At 52.3% G+C, this 24,707-nt stretch overlaps 1 protein-coding gene across 8 annotated transcripts in view; it reads left to right on the top strand.

Annotated features, from left to right (window-relative positions):
• Positions 1 to 24,707, top strand: part of DLG5 (discs large MAGUK scaffold protein 5) — a 139,251-nt gene that overhangs the window by 102,363 nt on the left and 12,181 nt on the right. For 2 of the 8 annotated variants that reach the window (XM_055537303.1, XM_055537283.1), the window contains exons 19-32: positions 80 to 169; positions 355 to 505; positions 3,042 to 3,119; positions 3,755 to 3,917; positions 4,026 to 4,159; positions 4,821 to 4,967; positions 7,117 to 7,300; positions 7,884 to 8,032; positions 8,851 to 9,021; positions 9,905 to 10,101; positions 13,701 to 13,844; positions 14,086 to 14,213; positions 14,603 to 14,712; positions 15,375 to 15,484. In XM_055537303.1, coding sequence (XP_055393278.1) covers positions 80 to 169; positions 355 to 505; positions 3,042 to 3,119; positions 3,755 to 3,917; positions 4,026 to 4,159; positions 4,821 to 4,967; positions 7,117 to 7,300; positions 7,884 to 8,032; positions 8,851 to 9,021; positions 9,905 to 10,101; positions 13,701 to 13,844; positions 14,086 to 14,213; positions 14,603 to 14,712; positions 15,375 to 15,484 — 1,956 coding nt within the window. Of the gene's footprint in view, positions 1 to 79; positions 170 to 354; positions 506 to 3,041; positions 3,120 to 3,754; positions 3,918 to 4,025; positions 4,160 to 4,820; positions 4,968 to 7,116; positions 7,301 to 7,883; positions 8,033 to 8,850; positions 9,022 to 9,904; positions 10,102 to 13,700; positions 13,845 to 14,085; positions 14,214 to 14,602; positions 14,713 to 15,374; positions 15,485 to 16,949; positions 18,679 to 20,599; positions 20,719 to 24,707 lie in introns of those variants that run through there. The other 6 variants (XR_008699087.1, XR_008699083.1, XM_055537308.1 and 3 more) reach the window with 6 other exon arrangements.

Below are 24,707 nucleotides of genomic sequence, written 5' to 3'. Positions count from 1 at the left end.
ACTCCTAGGGTGGTGGGGAGGGAGGGAGGGGCGCTGTTCAGTCGCAGGCCTAAACTTTTGTCTTCTTGTGGAGCCACAGGGTCGTCCAGCAATTTGCAGTTCAAGGCAGAACGCATTAAAATCCCATCGACGCCGAGATACCCGCGGTCTGTCGTGGGCTCTGACAGAGGTGAGGTCTTCCTCAGCGCTTCCCTCCCCTGCTGGCCCCTCCGTCCTCAGGGCGGGGGCTCTGGGCACCGCTCGCAGCTCCCCCACCACCTTCGCCATCAGTAAATGCCGGCACGGCAGGCCTCAGGCACCTGCGCTCACGGCCGTGTGTCTGGGCCATCTGGCCCGCACCCGCCCGCCCCGCAGGCTCACTGTCGCACTCGGAGTGCAGCACGCCCCCGCAGTCTCCCCTCAGCGTCGAAGGCCTGTCCTCCTGTAGCCAGTCCCAGACCTCAGCCGCCACGTTGCCCAGGATTGCTGTCAACCCTGCTGCCCCCGGGGAGCGCAGGAAGGACAGGTGAGCAGGCCTGGGGGACGGGCGCCCCTGCCGTGGGCCAGCGCTGAGTCCTGGGAGGTGCCGGGGCTTGGGGAGGGCCCACAGAGTTGACCTCCAGCGAGGCTGCTGCAGCTTGGGTCGCCTTGCATTCGCTGGTGTCTTGCTGCAGGACATCATGAGGGAGTCCTGTGCGCTCCTGATGCAGGAGGAGGGGCGCACCTGGCTGGCCGGGGAGGCAGGGTGAGCTCTTACACTGAGTGCCCGCAGGCGGAGGTGGGGTCTCCAGCAAGTGATGCTGGTGTCGATCTGACATTGTGATGGAGTGATGCCATTCACTACCTCCCAGGCCCTTGTTCAAGCACTGTCCACACAGTAAGTTGTGCAATTCTCATGTAACCCCGTGATCAGCAGCGTCATCACTGACCCCATTTAAGGGGAGGAAACTGAAGTTGGGAAGTTGGAGTAGTCTGTCTGTGCTCACTTGGTTAGTGATCAACCTACCCTAATTAGAATCAGACTCATTCTTATCCTTTGCTTTTTGACCCCAGAACATAGCTGCATTGCTTGACCTCTGCCCCCCAAGCTTATTGTGAGATAAAACACACGTAGGAAAAAAAGTGTATGAGGCATACACGTACAACTTAGCCATTTATTGGTTCATTTTGAAAAGCAGCTGTCCCTCCAGATGTGCCTCTTCTCAGGGCCATCCCTCCCTGCACAAACTCTGCAGGCTCCTCATCCGCTTCAGTTGTTCTTCAGAGTGGGATTCACCAGCTCGGATTTCTATTTAAAGGGTTCTCTCCAGATGCTAGTGGGAGATAGGATTAAGCTCAAACTTACCTTTATTTAATTACGTGCAAGGACTGCAGCTCCCCTGGTGGCTCAGATAGTAAAGAATCTGCCTTCAGCGCAGGAGACGCAGGTTCAGTCCCTGGGTCGAGAAGATGCCCTGGAGAAGGCAATGGCAACACACTCCAGTATTCTTGCCTGGGAAATACCATGGACAGAGGAGCCTTGTGGGCTACAGTCCACAGGGTCATAAAGAGTCAGACACAACTGAACGACCAAGGACTAGAGCTAGTCTCCTCCACTTCAGTCCAAAAAACCGAGGGCCCTTGTAGCTATGAGCCATAGAAACGATGCTGCTGGCTGGGCCTGTCATTAAGAAAACCTCACCTGGCTTGACAGTCTGAGCTTGTGAGGCAGCACGCCTAGCGAGTGTGAGCTGGAGAGCAGCCTGTGCTGCAACCGCCAGCAGGCCCCCGGGGGTCAGGCGCAGCTTGTATGGATGTGTTCACGACAGCCTCACCTGCAGTGTGCAGACGGGAGCACACACTGGCCCTGAAGAGGTATGGGGTGGGTGTGTGGTTTTACTGAACTCCAGCTCAGGTCTTTGAGGGAACAAGATCTTCCCCCCAGTAAAGTGGATTCCTTAGAATCAGAAGGGGCCTTGTCACATGCAGTCGGACATCCCCTTCGCTTCCTCTGCAGGGCACCACAGAACCGATGTGTGTGAGCGTGTGTGTGTGTCAATGACGCCTGCCTTCATGGTTGCTTAAATGACATCAAGTTTAACGTATGTGACCTGGCTGAAGGACGGATTACTCATTAAAAATAGTCCCTCTTTTCTTAAGTCTAAAATACACTATCATTATTGAAAACTGGGTAAACTGGAAAAGTAGAAAGTAACGGCAATTGAATCTCTGATCAGCGGTCCCCAGCCTCTTCAGCACCAGGGATATATTTCATGGAAGACAATTTTTCCATGGACCAGGGTTGGGGGAGATGGGAGGATTTAGAAAGAAAAAAGGTTGCATAATTCAGGGGTCCCCAACATCTGGGCCTCAGACCAGTACCTCCTGTCAGATCAGTGGTGGCAGTAGATAAGAAATAATGTGCATAATAAATGTAATCCATTTGAATCATTCCAAAACCATCTTCTCCAACCCTGGTTCGTGGATAAATTGTCTTCCATGAGATTGATCCCTGGTGCCGAAAAGGTTGGGGACCACTGATCATCAACCAGAGATTCAATTGCTGTTATTTAACCTTTTGGGGGGTGTGTGTGTGTGTGTGTGTGCGCGCGTGTGCGCGTGTGTGTGTGTGTGTACATGCGCACACACACAAGTATTACATTTACAGTGTAAATGCGTTTTATTTTATATATGTAAACATTTCCTCCTTAATGTTATGTTTCAAGCTATTTGTAATATTAAGTATACTTTACGAACCTCTTTTACAAAGAAGCTTTATTATTTTGACAAAACTCTGCATATTATAAAAGTTTAAATCATTCAGGAGGTTAAAAAGGAAGGATTACCTCAAAAAGGGCTCCCCGCTGCCCACCTGCCCTTCTACACGTGGATTCACACCAACCCATGTGCTCTGGAGGAGGGGGGTCTGGGGGATGGTGCTCTGCTTCGAGCTCAGGCTGCGTGCAGCGCGGCCCTGGCGGCTCAGTGTCATGCAGCTGTCTGTCTGTTACGTTCCAGGCCTCTGTGGTTGTCTTCCTCCTCCAATCACCCCTCTCTTCTTTCTAACCCTTTGCACCTTCCAGATGCCTCCACCACCACAGATCCCTCCTGAGATTGCCTGCGGCTGCCAGGCCCAGGTCCTCCTCGCTGAGGAGTCTGAGGTTGGCCCGACAGCAGGGCCCCACCCCAGCCCCCATGCCCCTCATTCCCACAGGGCGGTGGGTGGCAGCCTGGGGCCAGCGAGTGCATGGTGTCACCTTGCTCCCAGCCTCCCCGACCCCTTTTAAATGCCTCGGATTTGCAGCAGCTTAATCTCATGATCAATTTACATCACCCTGTGTACTGGTAAATATAAAAACTGATATTTCACATTGTCCCTTTGGGGGTAAACATCATCCCAGAAAGCACTTCTTTTCCTCCGAGGGCGTCTAAGACCCCACTGGAGGTTTGTAAATTGCACATCGTGAGGCCATTCCTCTCCTGTCGTGGAAGCCTGCGTGCCCTTTCCCTGCATATATCAGTGCTTATAGTTCACACGGACCACTCTGTGACTTTGGGACTGATGCCTCTGTGTCCACCTTGGGGGTCGTGTTTGTATTGCATGTTTGTGTGGTGCATGGGTTGTGCACACCACTGTGTGAGGGTGGACTTCATCGTGTGCCCATCCAGCTGTGTCGTCGTAGGAGCGTCCACGTTCCCTGGCCCTCTCTGCATAGCGAATGCATGCCTGACCTCAGACCCTCCCCAGACCTTCCCTTTGAGTCTGAGTCCCCAAAACCGTTGGCTCTCTTCCAAGGCCCTACGTGGAGGAGCCACGCCATGTGAAGCTGCAGAAGGGCTCGGAGCCGCTGGGCATCTCCATCGTGAGTGGGGAGAAGGGCGGCGTCTACGTCTCCAAGGTGACCGGGGGGAGCATCGCTCACCAGGCTGGCCTTGAGTATGGGGACCAGTTACTTGAGGTGAGCGGGAAGCCGCCGTTCTCTCCCTCCCCTCTTCCCTTTCTGAGTCCCAGGACCTCCTCCGTGCCCTCTTCTCTCCTTGCTGAGCCCGTTCTCCGTGTTTCCTAGTTCAATGGCATCAACCTGCGGAGCGCCACAGAGCAGCAGGCCCGGCTCATCATCGGGCAGCAGTGCGACACCATCACCATTCTGGCCCAGTACAACCCGCACATGCGCCAGCTCAGCAGCCACTCCCGGTCCAGGTGAGGTCCTGGGCCTCCGAGGGGGCGTCGGGCTGCGGGAGGACAAGTGGAGGCCGCAGGTGTGTGGCTTGCTCCGAGGAAACCACATGCAGCTGCAAGCTCTGGGGATTCTGCTGCCATGAGAGGAGAGTTGAGCAGCCTTGGGCTCTGGAGAAGAGACATATCAAGGGGGGGTTTCCCCTCCTGAAATGGGGTGTGGAAACAGGTGGCCAGGCACCCTGTGAAGCAGGATGCCCCGGCACATGTGTGTGGTAGCCAGGCACTGAGGCCTGAGGTGGATCCTCACATTGAGCGGTCCGACCCCTGTCTGTGGGCAGACGCCAGACACCTGCCTTTGTGCTGCAGGTTGCAGGACAGGTAAGCAGAGAGAGAGAAGTGCCCCCGTGGTGCAGGGGAGGGGCTGAGATGCTCAGACACAGGAAAGGGGAGCAGCGGATTCATGTGTCCTCAGGCTCACCGTTTGCCCTCAAGTTGAGGACAGGCAGATCATGCAGGTGGACAACTGAGTCCAAGCTGCCAAGGCACTTGCTCTTCTCAGGGCTCAGATCATAGAGCTGTGTGACCTGGTCTTCGTTCACATCCCAGAGCCCAGCACCACCACAGCGGGATGGCTCTGGGCAGCTGTCTGCCATTCCGTATTCTTCCTGTCCTCTGTCCCCAGCTCCCACCTGGACCCCGTTGGCATTCACTCCACCCTCCAGGGCAGCGGTGCCACCACCCCAGAGCATCCCTCTGTCATTGACCCGCTGATGGAGCAGGACGAGGGCCCTGGCACACCCCCGGCCAAGCAGAGCACCCCCAGCTCCAGGTCAGTACCTGCTTGCCAAGAGCCTTCCATCAGTGCACCTGGGTTGAGCGGGGCAGCCAGGAAGGTCATTTTTGCAGCCCCTGTGCATCCTCTGAGGGACATGGGTCCCAGCACTGCCCTGCACTGCAGATGGCACACCAGCTTGTCAGGATTTGGTGTGGGGAGCATGCCAGTCCTTTTCCCTCTCTCTCTCCTGCCCTCTCTTTTTTCTCTAGTTTTTCCACTGACTCAATCCTAGCTCTACTTTTTTTCTTTTTCTCCTCCTTTTCTCACTTTACTTGTTCTCAGATGCTGAATCCCACAGTCCTCACCCATCCAGGCTGGGGCTCTGGCCATCCACAGCAGTGTTGCCCCCAAGGAGCTCCTGGTTTGAGATCAGTAGATCAGTGAACAGGCGTGTACAGCACAGCTGAAGTGCTGGGAGGGGGACCAGGGGCCATGATGGAGCATGGCTGGGAGCTGAGTGACAGTGTTCAGGACGAGCAGGGGTTACCCACGCAAAGGGTGGGCATGGAGAGAAGTCAGGAGGAGGGACCAGGGGTAGTGTGGGCAGGAGGAGGCTCTGTTCTCACAGGAACTGGAGGGGAGGTGGGGCAAGGGCTATGCAGGCTGGGTTGGGAGGCTGTCCCTGCAGTCCTGGATGGAGCCCTTTCTCTGGCATGGCGTCGATGGACTCTTCACGGAAGTCATAGGCTGGAGGCTGGGGCATCTTCAGGGCCCTCCTGCTTGTGGCCCGTCACTGCGCCTGTGATGGGTGCGCTTCAGGCAGTCGCTCAGTGTGTCTGACTCTTTGTGACCCCATGGACTGCAGCACACCAGGCCTCCCTGTCCATCACCAACTCCCGGAGCTTGCTCAAACTCATGTCCATCAAGTCAGCGATGCTCTCCAACCATCTCATCCTCTGTCATCTCCTTCTCCTGCCTTCAATCTTCCCAGCATCGGGGCCTTTTATGAGTCAGTTCTTCACATCAGGTGGCCCAAGTATTGGAGTTTCAGCTTCAGCATCAGTCCTCCAATGAATATTCAGGACTGATTTCCTTTAGAATTGAGTGGTTTGATCTCCTTGCAGTCCAGGGGACTCTTGGGAGTCTTCTCCAACACACAGTTCAAAAGCATCCACTCTTTGGCGCTCAGCTTTCTTTATGGTCCAACTCTCACATCCATACATGACTACTGGAAAAATGATAGCTTTGACTAGACGGACCTTTGTTGGCAAAATGATGTCTCTGCTTTTTAATATGCTGTCTTAAGTTTGTTACAGCTTTTCTTCCAAGGAGCAAGTGTCTCTTAATTTCATGGCTGCCGTCACCACCTGCAGTGATTTTGGAGCCCAAGAAAAGAGTCTGTCACCGTTTCCACTGTTTCCCCATCTATTTGCCATGAGGTGATGGGACCGGATGCCATGATCTTAGTTTTCTGAATGTTGACCTTTAAGCCAGCTTTTCACTCTCCTCTTTAAGTTTCATCAAGAGGCTCTTTAGTTCCTCTTCACTTTCTGCCATAAGGGTGGTGTCATCTGCGTATCTGAGGTTATTGATATTTCTCCCGACAATCGTGGCTATACTTGCCTGCACCAAAAGTTTTGTCACTCTCTGGCTCCTCCCCTGAGGTCCCACTCATCGGGCTCCATTGCTGCCCCGTTGCCTTTGCTCAGTTTATTTGCTAGCCTTTCAGTGTCCCTGTGTTGTGAGTTCCTTGGTGGCTTTTGGTCCAGTGCCCTTTGGGCCATAGACACTGCTCAGTAAACATTTGCTGAATGAATTGTGGCCTGGAGGTTACCCCGGCTCTGACTTTCTCAGGAGAATAAAATTAGGAAAACAAGTGCAATCCAGGTGGGTGAGATGCAACCCCACGACGTGTGATGGACAGCTGGGCTGGAAATAGCGGCGTTGATGTCCGCTCTGTCCCTGAGTGGCTGGGTGACCATGGCTGTGTGTTCACCTCTGCCTTATCTCAGTGCCCTGCCTATAAACCAAGCCACTAAAGGTAGAGTCTGTGTCAGCCTCACTCCTGGCTCCTGGTTCTGAGGCCTCATGAGACCTGAGAGGGGAGCAGAAAATGGTTAGGGTGTCACCACTTTTTCATCTTTTTTCGCGCCTGCCTCCCTTCCTGTGCACAATTGAAGAGCTTCGTTTTCCTTCCTGAAAGGATGGTGGGAGATGCCACCAAGAAGACCCCAGAGCCCCGAGTCGTCTTCATCAAGAAGTCGCAGTTGGAGCTTGGCGTGCACTTATGTGGAGGGAACCTGCACGGGGTGTTTGTCGCTGAGGTGGAGGACGACAGTCCTGCCAGGGGCCCCGATGGCCTCGTGCCCGGGGACCTCATCCTTGAGGTAAGTTCTGAGCTGCCGAGCAGTAGCCAGGCTGCCCTCTGCCCACGTGTCAGGCTTCCTGCTGTCTCAGGTGACATGGGAGGCGGGGGAGCACAGCCTGGCATCCCCCTTGGGTGTTGAACGCTGCCCAGACCCACTCTGGGTAAATATTAGGGAAGCAGGCATATTAGGCATGTTAGGACCCAGCTTGGGCACCGGCATAGGGAGGGCAGATGCTGTGCTCCTGGCAGCAGTAGGGCCAGGGCTCTAGTCTGATGGTGAGCACCATCTCCCTCTCACTGGGTCTCCTCTTGGACTGGGGAGGCAGGTTGTAGGTACTGAAAGCTATAAGGAGCGTTAGCAAGGGGAAGTGCCATGTTTCCAGTAGGCCTCACTGGCTGGGAGGCTAAAACAGGGTCTCTGCTGGGAGCAGTTGAGGGCAGAGCAGGCACTCAGCAGAGGCCTCAGCCTCTGTGGACGTGGGGCAGATGGATGCCCAGTGTTGGGGATGCTGAATCTCCTCCTTATCCCACTACTGGCCCCTCATGGGTGCCCAGGCCTCCCTGCTTCTGCCCTCTGACCTCTGTCTCCCGTCTCTGGGTAGTACGGCAGTCTGGATGCACGCAGCAAGACGGTGGAGGAGGTCTACGTGGAGATGCTGAAGCCCAAGGACAGCGTCCGCCTGAAGGTGCAGTACCGCCCCGAGGAGTTCTCCAAGATCAAGGGCCTGCCTGGTGACAGTTTCTACATCAGGTATCAGTGGCCAGGGCTGCCAGGGACTTGGGGCTTGGGGAGGGGCTTTTGGTGGAGGCTGTTCCCTGTGAACATCCCTGTATTTCTTGCCCTTGAGGGATGGGACTACGAGCATTATTACTTTTGTAAGCGTACGATGAGATGCTTGTGACTTAGAAAAACCCTTGAAAGCTCCTAGGGTGAGACAGGCTCTCTCTTTAGGGTTTTGGGCCTGGGGAAGCTTGAGACCGCTGAGCCTCATTTTCCTGTGGCCTGTGCCCCTCTCCGGGTCTCTCCTGACTCAGGTCTGCAGATCGCTCTGCAGTGTGTGTGGATGTCACAGTATCCAGAGTGCCCTGAAGTAATGCATGAAAAGGGCGGAGTAGGGGTGGGGGAAAGGCGTCAGGCATTTTCTAGGAGGCACGCAGCTTTCTTCATGAGATCTGAGGCCACACAAGAGTGGCAAGTACTGATTAACTGTGTACCGTGAGGTACGGGGTCCCTGTGTCTAGGTACACCCTCCTCAGTCAAGGATGGCACGTTTCCATTCTGAGAAGTTTCCGCTGTGTAGGAAGCATTGACTTTGATGTGGGAGGGGTGCAAATGGGAAAGACTCTTTTGGAAGTGAAGACACGGTCTTGGTCCTTGGCAAAAAGGCTTTTATCTGATGGGTGTGAGGGGTTCCTCATGCTCCCTCCTTTGGGAACTGCTGCCGGAATGGGGAGAGATGGGTCCTGGTCGTGGTCTGGGGAGAGCTTTAGAGCAGGAGAGTGGGCCTCGGAGCTTGGCTATAAGGGGCGGCCTGTGGCCTGACTCTTCCCCTCCATCTCCCGGTCCAGGGCCCTGTATGAGCGACTGGCAGAGGTGGAGCCTGAGCTGAGCTTTAAGAAAGATGACATCCTGTACGTGGATGACACCTTGCCCCAGGGCTCATTTGGGTCCTGGATGGCCTGGCAGCTGGATGAGAATGCCCAGAAGATCCAGCGTGGGCAGATCCCCAGCAAATATGTGTGAGTGTTCTAGAGTCGGCCTGGGGCTGGGGCGGGCGGCACCCGGGGGGACATCCCATGTGATGACGGCCTGGGCTGCTGGGCGCTTATTCTGATGTAGTCTCAGCTTCTGCTCTGTAAGTTTTGCCAAAGTCGCTTGTCCAAAAAGCTGTTCCAAGTTGAGGTCAGTGATGTATCCAAGTCAGAAGTATAGCGGCAACTTAGGAGACATGCTTTATGTTTGTTGAGATATAATTCATGTGCCATGCGATTTACCCAAAGTATGCAATTCCTTGGCTTTTAGTGTTTTCACAGATACGTGCAACCATCACCATAGTCAATTTAAGAATATTTTCACCATCTCAGAGAGAAGCCTTGTACCCTTCAGCTACCCGCCTTGTTCTGTCCACCTGCCCCCTGTTGCTAACCCTCAGCCACCACTGGTCTCCTTTCTGTCTCTACAAGGTTCCCTGTCTGGACTTTCCATTAATAGAGTCATACCTATTGCACATGGTCTTTTGTGACCAACTCCCTCTACTTGGCATGATTTTTTTCAAGGTTCTTCCATGTTACAGTGCATTTCTGTGCTTTCCTCCTTTTTGTGGCTGGAATTATACTTTTTAGTGTCACAAGTGAAGGCTGTCTTGGCAGCTCCCTCTGACCCTCACCTGAATATAGGAGTTGGCCTGCTCTGAGAACTGCCCAGCATTGGTGTGGGTGCCACCCCAGAGTACTGGCACCAGGGGGTCCTCGGGGACTTGGGTGCTGAAGTGGCCAGGAAACCTACAGAGGATTGGCGGGGGGAGCCTGGAGCCCCAGCGTTGATCCTCCTCGCCGCAGGTGGGCAGGGCGACAGGCGATGGTTCCTTGGCCCTTCCCAGCACTGCTGTGCTCTTGTCTTCAGAATGGACCAAGAATTCTCCCGGAGGCTCAGCATGTCTGAAGTCAAAGACGACAACAGCGCTGCAAAGACGCTCTCGGCGGCTGCACGCAGATCCTTCTTTCGAAGGAAACATAAGCACAAACGCAGCGGGTCCAAAGATGGGAAAGACCTCCTTGCCTTGGACACCTTTTCCAATGACTCCATTCCACTCTTTGAAGGCAAGTGACTGAGCTGGCTTCTCCAGCGGGCTCTCAGGCTGAGGTTTGCTCTTGACCACAGAAGCCTCGCTGCAATGATGTGAACAAAGACAGGGGTTTGCTTTTCTCAGACATAATTGATCAAGGCGTGTGTCTGGGTTGGGATGGTGGTGCTGCAGTCCTCAGAGTCTACCACCTGTAGGATGTGTCCTCTGTCCTTAAGGTCTCCCCATCTCCTGCCATCACATCCATGTTCAGGCAGCAAGAAGAAAAGGGCATGGCAACGGTGTGCCTCTTTAAACAGCTTACCTGGAAGCCCCACTCTTCATTTTCCACTTACACCTCATTGACTGCTTGCAACTGCAAGGGAGGCTGAAATGGCAAGGTTTTCACCGGTGCCCTGCTGGCTTCAGTAAAGCAGGTTCTCTTAGTAAGGAAGAAAGGAAGAATGGATATTGGGTGGGCAAAAAGCAGTTCTTGCCCAGTGCATTGCCTCTAGTTTGTTTTGAGGTTATTTCAGGCTGCTTGGTGGTAACCAGGGGCCACTGTGCAGATCTTTGGCCTTTCTGGCTTTACTCCTGTGTCTATCCTTACAGGATCCTCCCAGGGCCAGGTACCCGCCCAGTCCTGGGGTTGCGTGTCGGAGTGTCAGACATCCTTTGGCAGGTTGCCCTGTGGAACGGTATATTTGTCCTGTAAAGCAGGAGGCTCTGATGAATGCTGCTCCCTGGACCCCCGCGTGTGACCCCTGTCCTGGAAGATGTGCCCTCCCTGATAGGCAGGCTGTGGGTGGGGTGAGGGGGCAGTGGGTCTCAGAAGGCAGGACAGCTGGCTTCCTCCTCCCCTGCTTCCTCACCTGTTATTTCAGTCTTTGGCACAGTAAGTTGAGTGAGTCCCGCCCTTGTTCATGGCCCACAGTCATGATAGTCAGGTCAGGGGTTGGCAAACCAGAGCCTATGGGCCGGATCTGGTTCACTGCCTGCTCTTATATGGCCTTCAAGGTGAAAATAGGTTTTTACATTTTTAAATTTAAAATGTAAAAAAAAAAAAAAAAAAAAAAAAGACTGTCTTTTCACAATAATAGTTGCTTGATTCTCCCTTCTCTTTTCTTCTGTAGACAGCATTTCTGGTCTATGGTGTATATCCAGTAGATGTCTTTGGAAAATATCCATTTGTCTAGTCTGCAGTTCTTCAGAGATTTTTTTTCATTATACGTTTTTAAGTTATGGGGGTGTTCCCAGGTGGCGCTGGTGGTAAAGAACCCGCCTGCCAACGCAGGGGACATAAGAGGGAGCCCCCTCCCTCCCTGCCTGCCTTCAGTTTCATCAGTGTTCACTTTACTTATTTGGGAATTCTAGTGCTGGGTGCGCATATACTTAGGATTGATATACCTGTTTGGAGAAATGATCTTTTTATCATACTATAATGTTCTTTGTCTCTTGTGACAGTTTGTGTCTTCAAGTCTGTTTTGTCTGATACTATGGTCACTCCTGCTCTCTTTAGATTCCCATTTGCATGAACTATTTTTTCTTGTCTTTTCATTTTTAGCCTATGTATGTCGTTAGATCTAAAGTGAGTCTCTTGTAGACAGCATATAGTTGGATCTTTTTTATTTATGCATTCAGCCAATCTGCATCATTTAATTGGGGCATTTGATCCATTTATACTTAATTGCTCATATGAAAGACTATTTTTTAGTTGTTTTCTATATGTCTTGTTGCTTTTTCATCTTATCTTTTCCTTCCTTGCTGCCTCTTTTGTATTTCATTGATTTTTTGTTGTTGTAGTGACATGTTTTAATCTCTTTCTCATTTCCTTTTGTGTATATTTTATAGTTTTTTTTTGGCTACTATTGTAATTACATAAAATATCTTTAGGTTATAGCAATTCATTTTAAACTGATGATAGCTTAATTTCAATCTTATATAAAAGCTACATCTCTGTGTTCCCCCCCACCCCTTTATGTTATGGATGACACCAATTACCTCCTTTTGTATTATGTGAATATTAGGTACATAATTACTTTTATGCTTTTGATTTTAATATCTGTACCAGTTTTAAAAGGAGTCTACATACCTCCATTAGGTTGCTTCCAGATTATATGTTTGCATATTTACCCTTCCCAGGAAGTTTATTTTCTCTGGGCCTCTGACTCTGGTTGGATATCGTGCTTGTGAGAGGCTCTGGAGCCCTATGATTCTGTTATTATGAGGACTTCTGACAAAGCAGATTATCCTGAGAGGATCAGAAAACTTCTAAATTGGTGCCCCTCAGTGTGGAATGTTAATAGTCATTAGGGGAGAAGACGATTCTGTTGAGCTGAAGACATGGTCTTAATGTCCATACACAGAGAAATGGTAGGTGCAGTGCATTCGTGTTTTAGGATGTTACAAAGGATAAAAGGGATCAGTGTGAATCAACAGGGATGCTTTCAACAGAAACGTAAGACTGAGTGCAAGAGGGAGTTACAGAATATTTATTGTCTGTCATTTTTGTTGGACATACATATTTTCTATGTATGTTTCTGAGCACGTAAAAGGATATACTTTATAGTTGTGTCCGACTCTTTGTGACCCTATGGACTGTAGCCCGCCACTCTCCTCTGTCCGTGGGATATACTTTGAATCCTCATAACCAACAATGATGCTAGTTGAGAAGAAGCTGCCAGGGACCAAGACTGGAGAAAGCGGGTTGGAGAGGATGCCTAGCTTACCTGTCATGTTCAAAGTTTTAAAAGAGGGGATGTTTTTATCTCTTCTTAGAGGAAGTTCTTTGCCCTGGGTCTGTGCTTTCTATTCTTTTAAAAGTTTTTAAAAGTGTTTCTGAGTTGCTAGCCCAGTGATTGGTACCCAGGAGGTGTCAGGAAGATATCTGCGTGCTGGTTTTAGGCTCTCTCTTTCTGTGAGCATTTTTTATTCATTTTGTGGACGGGGAGACTTAACTACATGTATCAACTAGGATATTGGTTTGAGTGCTGTAACTGAGACCAAATAACAATGGCTGAAGCATGATAAGAAGCTTCTTTCTCTGCCACGTAAAAGTCTGGGTTGGTGGGTAGTCCCTTGGAGGCAGCTCTGTTCTGGGGACCATCAGGGAGCCAAGTCCCTTTTGTCTCGTGTCCCTCTATCATTTCCGGAGGGTGGTTGTCATCTGCAGGGTCAGAGCTGGGCCACTGCCCCTGGTCCTGTCCGTTCAGCTCATGGGAAGGGGGATAGTTTGCTCGCTGCAAGGGGCAGGTCTGGGTCACACGACGCAGCCCGCTCAGGGGAGGTGGCATCTGTAGACAACGGAACGTCTAACGGTGAGGGGGCCGTGTGGTGAACACACATTGGAGAATTTGAGCAGAATAAAATGCTGCAATGCCTCAGGTGTCCCAGGAGTGGGACACGGTGCAGGAGTGGCTGTGCCCTGGTGCCCGGGGTGTGGGACTCTCAGTGCTAAAATTGGGCGAGTCCCAGGCAGACCAGGGTGAGCTGGGTCCCTGGCTCTGGATCTGTGGAGTGAAGGAGACAGGTGTGCCTGGGGTGAGCAAGGTCAGGGGAGCAGTGGGTCCCTAGCCCCTCCCGGCCCTCCCTCTGCTCCGGGTGGGTGCCCATCCTCTGCTGCCCTCTCTCCCCCAGATTCAGTGAGCCTGGCCTATCAGCGGGTCCAGAAGGTGGACTGCACCTCCCTGAGGCCCGTCCTGATCCTAGGGCCCTTCCTGGATGTGGTGAAGGAGATGCTGGTGAACGAGGCGCCCGGCAAGTTCTGCAGATGCCCCCTTGGTAAGGGCGGCCCTCAGGCCTGCTGGGCTATGTCTGTCCCCGTGTTTGTGTTCACCTGCTTCCGGGGATGGATCTCACAGTGTTTTCATCCTTCTGACTTGGGTCGCATCAGCGTCCAGCCTCTGGCTCTTTCTCTGGGAGTGAGGCTGGCAGGGCTGGGTTTCCGCGCAGTGCTTCCCCAGCCCATGCAGTGGCGGCTCCCGGCGCCGCACCTGCTGATCCCTGTGTCTGTGCTTCACAGAGGTGATGAAAGCCTCCCAGCAGGCCATCGAGCGGGGCGTCAAGGACTGCCTGTTCGTCGATTACAAGCGGAGGAGTGGCCACTTTGACGTGACCACTGTGGCTTCCATAAAGGAGATCACAGAAAAGGTACCCATGGGCTTTCTGGGTAAGGTTTCTGAGGCCAGGTTGGGTGGCGCTTTAGAACATTCCTGTATCTGGGTAAAGGCGGGAAAGGGGTTTGGAGTTGGGTTGTCCAGACCCCACATGGCCCCCGTTCCCAGCCTTGGCCATCATCAAAGCTGACAGCCTGTGGGGAGAGGTTTCCCTGGATGAGGTTTCCCCACCGGGTGCCACACGCCCTCTTCATGTCGGCATGGTTTTGCTGCCTTGCTCCTCAGTAGCATCTGATGTATTCACGTATAGAGCGAGGCCGGGCAGTGTCAGGTGAGGAGTGGGGCCCCTCCATGGCAGACAGAGGCTGGGTTCCTGAGGCCCAGCTCTGCCCCTGCCCGGGTGTTCACCTCTCCCCTCTGCAGAACCGGCACTGCCTCCTGGACGTTGCCCCGCACGCCATCGAGCGACTGCACCATGTGCACATCTACCCCATCGTCATCTTCATCCACTACAAGAGCGCCAAGCACATCAAGTGGGTGCCCGGCTCCTCCGGGGCTCGGCCCGGCCTTGCTGGGCATGGGGGGCGGTGGGGCATTGGCTTCGAACAGGCCTCCTGGGTAGGAGTGCCCCCCCTCCCCCCCCAGCCCCGCCACGTGCCCATCTCACACCCAGCCGGTCGTGTTAACCCAGCACAGCCCTCCCCAGCCCTCTCCGTCCTGTTTGGGGGCGGCCACAGCGCCTTGAGCGCCATACGCCACTTAGTCTGCGTATCTCCCTCCTGACCCCCACGCTCTCTCTCCCTCTCCTGCCTTTCGTCTTGGTGCTCACGACGACCCAGGAACTGGGCGGCCCAGCTCCACCAGGAGCTGACTTGTGCTGTGGATGGGCCTTTGCTCTTACTGAGCTTCCGTTTTTGTGGTTAGGCTAACGACTTTCCAAGCCCCCGTATGCTCCCCCCGACCTTTGCCTTTCAGTGCTGCCAGGCTTCTGGTACCTGCACTCGGGGGCCAGCTGGGGCATCTGAGCTCTTCCCCGTCTCTGCCCAGAGCTCCCTGTGGGGCCAGCAGGCTGCGCTGTGCTCCCCCAGGGGCGCACGTGCGGTGGGGGATAGCCCTGTTATTCTGGACAGAGAAGCTGAGAGGAGGGCATGGGGAAGCTGAGAAGGCTCAGCCAGGTTCCTGGATGTCCCGATAGGGAGCAGAGAGACCCCATCTACCTGAAGGACAAGGTGACTCAGAGGCATTCCAAAGAGCAGTTTGAGACGGCTCAGAAGATTGAACAGGAGTACAGCAGGTACTTCACAGGTAGGTATGTGCCAGGCCCAAAGAGGAGCGGGTGGCAAGGACGGACACAGCCTTCCCAAGGATGCCCTTCTAACTTAGAAGTGTTATAGCCCGCACTTCCGGGGTGCCTGGTGATGCCACCGTAGTGGGCACTTTCATTATAGACGACCGGTCTCATTGCAGGCACAGGGCAGCATCGGGGACTTGTCGGTCCAAAGGTCAAGTTCACTGATTCTGGCCTTGGGTCACAGTTGGTCTTGAGTTATGGCTGCACAGGCGCTGTGTGGCACAGCTCCAGCCTTCCCCAGGCAGGTGGCACAGCAGTGCTGGCTGTGGCCATCCATGCCCAGCAGCCTCCAGGGAAGGCCAGTTTTGCAGTGGAGTTGGAAGACAAACTGCACCATTACTGTCTCTTGTCTTTGAAACAAGGCAAACTAAAAGAAACTCGATAGCAGTTGCCATAGTACTTGGTGGCTTCCAACTTCTTCCATGAAATCAGTCATTTGTAGGGGGCATAACAACATCATGGTCAAGAGAGGTGGAGACTGTGATTTTAATTAACATGTAGAGAGTGTTATGATTGGTGCTTCTCACGCAGTATTTGGTCTCAGAACCCAGCCCCGGCTCTCCTGTGTATGTGTATGTGTGTTTGTGTTTTAATTTCAAATCCATTACAGACTGATATTTCAGTTAAATACTTTAGCAATTTACTAGAGAAAGGAAAATTTAAAACTTCAAAACTTACGACATACAGGCTTTGACTTTTTATCGGATTTAGCAGATGTGAAATTACTCCGTCACATTGTCATAGCAGTTTCTAAACGTTCACTGTCACTATCTGTGGCAGGAAGCCAGGGCGTGGCGCTGTCCACAGAGCACGCACAGAGCCCTCGTCCAGTGTCTGCTGGGCCGTGGTGCTCAAACCTTGCCGAGCAGCAGGCCTGAGCCAGAGCTGGGCATGGCCCATCATCTTTGCTGAGAGTCTTCTCTGGGCCATGGGGTGCCCAGCTCTTGAGACCCAGCCTTGTTCCCTCTAGAATCTTGCTGCCAATTGGACCATTACAACATACCCCAGACTGCTTTCCAGTATACTGGGACTCCCCGTTGCACGACTGGGCACGCCAGCCCGGGTCATCACTGCTGTGGAGCCTGGCAAATTATGTGCATAGTCACATCCTGTCACCCCTATTACAGGGGTCAGGGCAACCTGGCAAAATCAGACATCAGCCTTCGTGTGAGCCCCAGATTTTAACATCGTATGAACAGTTGCTGAGAGGGATAGATAAAAAGCCAAAGAGATTTGCCCTCAACTCTTTTTCTTTTCCAATTTCTTGCTGATGAAAGAGAAGTGAGGCGGGGGTAGAGCAGTTGAGCCAAGTAGCTGAAGACAGGCAGAGCACCAGGAAGAGTGAACGATCTGTTTACGCCTCCTTCTGGGCATCTTCCTCCGAGCCAATGACGAGTGTGTTTGGGGACTCTCTTGCAGGGGTCGTCCAGGGAGGAGCCCTGTCGAGCATTTGCACTCAGATCTTGGCAGTGGTCAATCAAGAGCAAAATAAAGTCCTGTGGATCCCAGCCTGCCCTCTCTAGAACGCAGCGTTGGGATGACTGTAGCTTGGCCTCCAGCCCGACCGCCTGGCGCAGCTCTTTGCAGTGACTACGGATAGACGCCACTGTGTGTAAACACGAAGGGGAGGGATCCATGAACCGGGGCTCCAGAAGCACCTCCTCTGTAGACAGAAGGCCACAGATGGACGGGATCCAGACCCTGGCCAGCGGACTGTGCTTCTCCCACACGTGTGTGCTTTAAGACAGAGACTGTGGAGTGGGGGACTCGACACCAACCTTCCTTGTAGCCAGCTCAACAGAGATGCTGCAAAGAGAACCTTTCAGATCACAAGTTTACAAGCCTTTTCGAAGTATTCGGTTGTTTATGTTTACTTGAATGGCTCCATGTTGTCGCTGCCCAGCCCCCGCCCTCTTCCTCACTGTCGCTTTGGTGTTGGTTTTGTGCCTGCTTTCAACGAAACGACTCTGGAACCTCGCTGGGGGCTGCTTTGCTCTGGGAGGTTCTTAGCGGTGGGACCAGACCTCTGACGAATGCCCTGCTCCTCGGCGGCCCCTCTCCTGGAAGGCCCTATGACTGCGGCTGCCTAGACGTCGGTGGGTGCGGAACTAGTGCCTTCGTGGGGCTGCGCGTTCTCCTCCTGCACCTAGGAAGGTGACTTCCGCCGTCTTGTAGGCGCATCCCTCAGACTTTGTCTTCTGCCTTCTGCCACCTCTTACTTCTCATCCACCTGTGTTCACGATTCCAGCGTTCTCTCTGGTCCTCAGAGCTTTGTGGGTTCACTGTGACACAGCCAATTCTGGGCAGGGTGTCAGGCTGGGGCTGAGGCATGCCACTGGGTCCTCCTTCGGTTCTGTGAATAGTGACAGCCTTTACCAGTGCAGATTTTGCAGAGTAATTCCCAAATGCTTTACATTGGGTCAGGCACATCAGCTCTGTTTGATCTAAAAACAATTCGTATTTCAGACTCTGAAAAGAGAGCTCTTACGGAAGCTTAAGGATTTATGTGGTCACTGTTAAAATTCAAGAGAAACTGGGATCTATCTAGTCTTGGCTTCAGCTCTCACAACATGAGCAGAGCTCCACGAGGATGGCTTTGTTTTGTTTTGTTTTTTAACCATCTGATGCCAGATGTTTCTGGTTGAAGATTTGGTGTGGTTCCTCCTTAAACTGTGCGTCCTGTTAATAATAGGTACTGTATGGGGCTCCGGGTAAGTGTCACTGGGGTAGGACCTCTATTTTAATACTGTTCCTAACATTTCATTTTACTAGCAAGAAATCGCTGATTTCATTTTATTCTTTGTAATTCTAGACACTAGATTATAGTTTAGCCATACTGACATTTTTTTAAAAAGGGATATATTTTCTTGCACAGTTGTTCGCAAGGAGACACGTTTCAGTCTCAGTGCTGCCCTTCGTTTCACAGGTACATGTGTTCCGGCTCAGACAGCTAGGACCAACCGCAGGCTGTCGCGGGGTTTCGCCGGCACCCGCGGGGCCGCTGCTCTGGGCGGCTGGGGTTGGCACAGAGATGGTACAGTGTGCACGGGTACTGTTCTGACAGACTGGGGTTTTCTGTACTAAAACCTTCCTTTGTATCAAAAGTTAAACAGACTTTAGTACAACAAATAAAGGTCAATTTCTGTAACTCGTTGTGAAGACACCTGTGTTTCATGTGTTTTCCACCTCTCCCCGGCTTCCTCAGCTGTCTGTTCCTACGTTTGAGACAGCCGTCCCCCACCCCCGCAGCATTTGGGTGGAACTGGCCGCTCTCACCTCCAACTCTCGTGATGATTGGGCGCCCCTCTCACCTGCAGTGTCAGCCCCTCCGACTCCCTCCTTCCCTCCCACGTGTCCATCTGTCCAGTACAGCGTGGGTGCTGGTTGTAACCAGGCAGCTCATGTATGTTAAGATTCCAATCCTGCCCTGGGGGCTCATGTTCAGATCTGCAGGTTTTGGCTGGGCCCTGAAAAGCAAAGGGGCTCGAAGGACACCAGGATCCCCTCGTGATCTCAGCTGGGTCCCTGCACCCTGGGGGTGAAGAAGACCCAGCCTGGCCCAGAGGCTGCAGCCTGAGACCACCCACGACTCGCGTGGGCAGATTGTTTGGGCCCAAAAGCCTGTTCCAGGGTGGCAGGAAGGCCAGAAGGGACCAGTGCTTGTCTAAACCCATGCAGAGCCCAGGCAGGGGATGGAGGTGCACAGCCTCTGCCCCCAGGTGGTGTCTGCATAACACAGACTCAGAGCCTTCTGGAAAGGCAGTACTGACTTTGGCTGCAGCCTCGAGACCTTGGACACATCTCGCATGGGCCTCCAAAGACAGGGCAGACAAGAGAATCTCTGCGGCCCCATCCCGTGCTGACATCTGAGTTACGAGTAGGGAGCAGGACTTCCTTCCTGGCCCTGGGGAGGTTGAGCAAAACCCCAACTCTGGGAATCTTGAGACACGTGACTTTTGGAGCCTGGAGGAGTCCCTGATGCCTCACATGCAGGAGAAGAATCTGAAACTATCTGGACCCAGAGTCCTGGGCCAAAGTCCTGAGCCTCTTCAGCTGGAGCGAGGCTCTGAGGCTGACCAAAGGGGTGGGACAACTGGAATTTGGGGCTGGGAAACCTGAGGCTGCTGCCAACCCCAGCACCCTGCTCCCTGGGGCTGACAGTGCAGAGAGCCGCATGGGTCACAAATGCCAAAGAGAGAAAGAAATACGAGGAGTTGCCAGGTAGGGCATGGAGCAAGCATGAACTCACAGTGGGGAACCAGTTGGCATGGGATGACAATCTTTTCTTTGGGGACGGGGCTCTAAGGTCTGGCCCTGCACAGCCAGGCCTTATCCTCTGCCCCCCTCAGCTTCGCTTCTCCCTGTGGGTTTCCTGGACCTTATTTTCAATTATGTAGAGTCTTGTGCGCTCATGCCTTCCGGAATGTAGTCTCCAGACTCTTGATGGTTTCGCCTTCAGTTCTCCTTGCTATTGTGAGTTTCTATCTTTTGTCTTTTTTCAACCATGAAATGTGTCATACATACAGAAGAGCATCTACAATGTAAACATATGGTCTAAAGAGTAATAGTGCATCTGTCGTTAAGAAACAGAACCACAGCACTGCTGTGAAAGCCCTCTTAAATGCCTAGCACACTTGAATTCTCCCTTTCCCCCGGGAAGTGCTGGGCTGACTTGTGGTTTAATGATTCCCTGGCCTTTTCTGTTTTCACCCTCCGGTGGAGGTGTTTTGAAACAATATTGTGTGCGGTTTTGAAGACACCAGGCTTCAAGCACTCACTGAGCTATGAGAGCAGAGGGCAGCGCTGCTGCTGTTGGACGACATTGGCTGGAAAAGCAGTGTGACCTCTGGGTCAGGGGGAGTCTCAGCTTCCCTGGGTGCCATTCCTCTTGGGGAAATCAGTAAGCAGGGACTTGAAAGGGTCCTGGGGACACTGGGGCCACCACGCTCGGGGTGTGTGGCCGTACTGTGCACACACCGAGTCCTCGTGGTCTGGCAGGAATACGGTCAGAGGGGCTGGAGCTGCTGACTGCAGTTCCATGCTCACTGCGACCATCCTCTTGATTTCAGCAGTGAGCCAAAGTTGAACCCTCCGGGGGAGGAAATGCTGACTTCTCCTGCTGATCTGAGGAGTGAGAAGGATGTCAGCTCATGTCGATCAAGCCTAGGAGAGGTGAGAATGGGGCCAGTTCAGTTCAGTTGCTCAGTCATGTCTGACTCTTTGCGACCCTGTGGACTGCAATACTCCAGGCAGGTGGGACTCACGGGCTTAGACAGGAAGCAAAGGATGCAGGGTGAGCACCACAAATGTAGTTGAAGTTGCTGCCACGAGTGGGATTTCTGCTTTTTATAGGAAGGTTTCAGATTTTCAGGCCTTTTAACTGAATCAGGCCTACCCAGATTATCCAGGGTGCTTCCTTACTCTTACTATTGACTGATGATGGGCATTAATCACATCTGCAGAATGCCTTCACCGTAACACCCAGCTCAGTGTTTAATAATGGAACCATGGCCTAGTCAAATTGACACATCAAAAAAACTTGTCACAGTGGGTTTACCAATAACTTACCTCACTGGTTCCCCCCAAATGGGTATCTGAATTAATTTTATTGTTATTTGTGTTTATATATAGGTTTATCTAACTTGATAGAAGCTTCTCTGTGGGGTTTCTGGCTTTGGGCAGTTATAGGAAATTGTCTCAGACCTTACTTATTGCCATGTTGCCCTGAGGATAAAAGCAGACTTGTGCTTAGTTTGGAGAGGATCTTAGCTCCTCACAGATGCTACCTGCTCTGAGAAAGTTCACCATCTAAGCTGCTTTATGCCCGCTTGCTTCAGAGATGGACAGAGATGCCCTGAGGACCAGGTGACTATGGGGGCTAAGAGGAGGGACTGGCAGGCCTGGGTGCCCTCTTGCAGACAGCACTAGAGGCTTCTCTGGGGCCAGGCTGCCCCTGAGCACACTGTGGGCTGTGGCTGGCACCTGGTACACATCTCAGAATGCACAGTGATAGTAGAATCAGACAAAACCTGCGTTGAGTCCAGCAGTGGTGTGTATTTATGTTGGTTCTCCATGGAAATAAAATTATAAATCTAAAACTGCAAGATATTTTGCTAAACATGACAGTGGCTGTTTTTTGACCAACAGCTTATTTTTATTAAGATTATCTGCTAATAATTAGAGGAAAGATAATATGTTTAATTTTTGCATTTTACAAGTTTACATTTTCCTTGAAGTACAGAAACTTGTATTTACATTCTGGTGTTTGAAATAAATATTTCTGCTAATATTTATAATTTCTAAACAATTCCCTAACCAGTGTGTTTTTTAAAGTTAGCTTTCGTGACATCTCTTGTTTCCACACCTTAAGCGTCTAGACTAAGCAGGTGATCCTTGAGGATGCTGCTGCTTGACAGCATCTTCATTTATGGGAAGTACAATTGTTTAAAACCAAAAATCTCAGAGTTGAATCTGAGAGGTGTGTGTCTGCACACATCATGGAAGCTTAGAAGGTAAGTTCCTTGCTTCAGGTCAAAGGTAATTGGTCCTTAAAAATGCAGCGATAGGACGAGTCAAAAATGTCTGCAGATGCAGAAGAACATGGGATGGAAGCCCATTAGAAGAACTTTTGTGGGTCCTTTGCAGGCTGCACACTCATTTCCCCGACAGTCCAAGGTCGAGAGCCCAGTGTTGGGGAACTGAAGACTTGGCCTTCACTGCTTCCTTCAGTCTTGTAAGAGCAGACTTGATCAGTATCCTATGTTGTGCAATGGGTGGGTTCTACAATGCTCTCGATGCTGATGGCATTCCCAAGAAGTCAGGCATTACTGCTTATCTACTGACCCAGTCCAGAGAAGGCAATGGCACCCCACTCCAGTACTCTTGCCTGGAAAATCCCACGGACGGAGGAGCCTGGTGGGCTGCAGTCCATGGGGTCGCGAAGAGTCGGACACGACTGAGCGACTTCACTTTCACTTTTCACTTTCATGCATTGGAGAAGGAAATGGCAACCCACTCCAGTGTTCTGGCCTGGAGAATCCCAGGGACGGCGGAGCCAGGTGGGCTGCCGTCTACGGGGTCGCACAGAGTCGAACACGACTGAAGCGACTTAGCAGCAGCCGCAGCAGTGACCCAGTCAGCAGGCAGTGTGACAGCCAGTCTGCCCAGGATGGGAGCTCAGGGTAACACAGTTGAAGTTGCTTTGATATGTTACTTGTGTCCCTGGTACACTCTTCAGCGTTGTTATGGGATCAGCAGAGAAGGTCATTGCCAGTACTGATCACTTTCCGAGAGGTTGAAGGCCTTTACAGTATCTATCCACAAGCAGAATGATCGAGTCAGCAGCCTGATCACTTAAGAGGTCTGCCCCAAATACAGATTGGGTCAGTATGCAGCCCTGAGTCAGCCTCGTGGTGGCCACCATCATGGAATCAATCCAGTCCCCTGGAAGTCAGTAGCTGGACAAGTCAAGATATGGGTGTGTCATCCAGCAACAGCAGCTGATGCAGTTAGGGGGTACTGAAACCACTGAAGTGGTGGGACAGTTGCAACTCCCCAAGTGACAGCAGAGACTCAGCCAATCTTGGCCACAGAAGATGGGGTCAATGCCTATAAGCAGGCACTATCAGGTCCCCTGTAGGGATTAAACTCACTGAGAAGGTTTCCTGATCTCTCCACAGCAGCCAACTGGTGAGACAAGAAGCACTCACCATCACGTGCTGGGTTCAGAGCCCCAGAAGGGACACCAGGAGCTATAGTCAAAACACCCAGGCTTGTCACTCCCTCTGCTGGCAGGGTTGAGTACATAGGCCCCAAAGGCAAGATGCCCCCAGGAGGCAGTTGAGATAGCAGGGTATGACAACGGAACCAGTCTTTAGGTAAATAAAGCAAAAGGATGAGAACAAGCCAGAGGGTCCCAGTGGGGGACATTGCGTGTCCCCTTGTCCCGCGCACCCTTCATCCCAGGGTTCTTGGGTTGTTTGTTGTGGTTTGCCCCCTGCAGGCCTCACATGACCCCACAGGACCAGGTGGAGGCCTGACTTCCCTATGGCATGAAAGGGCATAGCGTGAAACACACCAGTGATGGGGTGGGGGAATGGGTGGATAAAGGATTTCAGGATTCCAGTGCGGGACTGAAAGTGCCTCCTTGGCTTAGAAGACCTCACTCTGGAAGGGTTTGCTGATCAGATCTTCCTGGAGGTTTTTTTCTCTCCTTTTGCTTCAGCAGTAGAAGAGAGATAAAACCATATATACTGAGATGTCTCATTCAATGCCTTATCCAGGAAAGACAACGCATTCTTATCAGTTTTTCTCCACTGCTTCTTGATGCAGAATACCAGCTAAATCAAGTGCAGACTCTCCTTTCTCACCCAGGAGTGAGCGCACACAGAGCTGTTGGGTGCTGTAATTTGTATAACCCAAACTGCTAGTGTAGCCTTTTGTCCTGTATTGCAGTCACGACTGCAAATGGAGCTGTCCTAGTTGAGATCAGAAAGATGCAGAGAACCACATGGCGGGCCGATAGCCTAGACGCGAGAGAGCACAAGCCCCTGACGCCCATCAGGAGGAGCCAGTTTCTCTGGAAGAAGAGGAGCTGCGCAAGCGCTCCACAGCGCCCTCTAGAGAAGGCCAGAGATTGGGAGAGCATCTGTGCGGGTGGAGGGTGTGTCCCAGCGACTCGATGAGCTGCCCTCATTTTCTAGTTTTCTCCGGCAGCTGAAATCAGGGAATGTAGTTTTTAGAATGGGGGAACAGAAAGGTTTTAGAGATGTTTTATGTTGGGCCGGACTGGGAAGGCCTGCCTTGTGCCCATACCGTGGTGTAGGGGGCCAGCCCTGCTTTGGGGCTGGTGGGTAGCCATTTCTCTGCGTCCTAAGGTGACTGGAGGTGGAGAGTTCTGGTGGGATTAAAGGAGAAAGTGTGTGTGTGTCCATCTTGCCTCGCCCCCTTGATCCCCATATAATTTCCTGAGCCAGGTGTTTTGTCTAAAACTGTAACGCGCGAAGGGAGGAGCTTGGAGAAAGGGACACCAAGTCTTCAAAAGCCTTGGAAAGAGTGTGTCGTGGCCACCCACACAGGAAATGGTGGTGCAGTTTTCTCTAAGCACTGCGAGGGGTCCTTGGTCCTCTGGCGATGCCACTGTGTATACCGGTGGCAGGGCTGTTCCTGGGATGTGCT

This window comes from Bubalus kerabau, chromosome 1 (genome assembly GCF_029407905.1).
Source record: "Bubalus kerabau isolate K-KA32 ecotype Philippines breed swamp buffalo chromosome 1, PCC_UOA_SB_1v2, whole genome shotgun sequence".
NCBI lineage: Eukaryota > Metazoa > Chordata > Mammalia > Artiodactyla > Bovidae > Bubalus > Bubalus kerabau.
The sequence above is the reverse complement of the archived record's forward strand: the minus strand, read 5'-3'. Positions and strand labels throughout refer to the sequence as shown.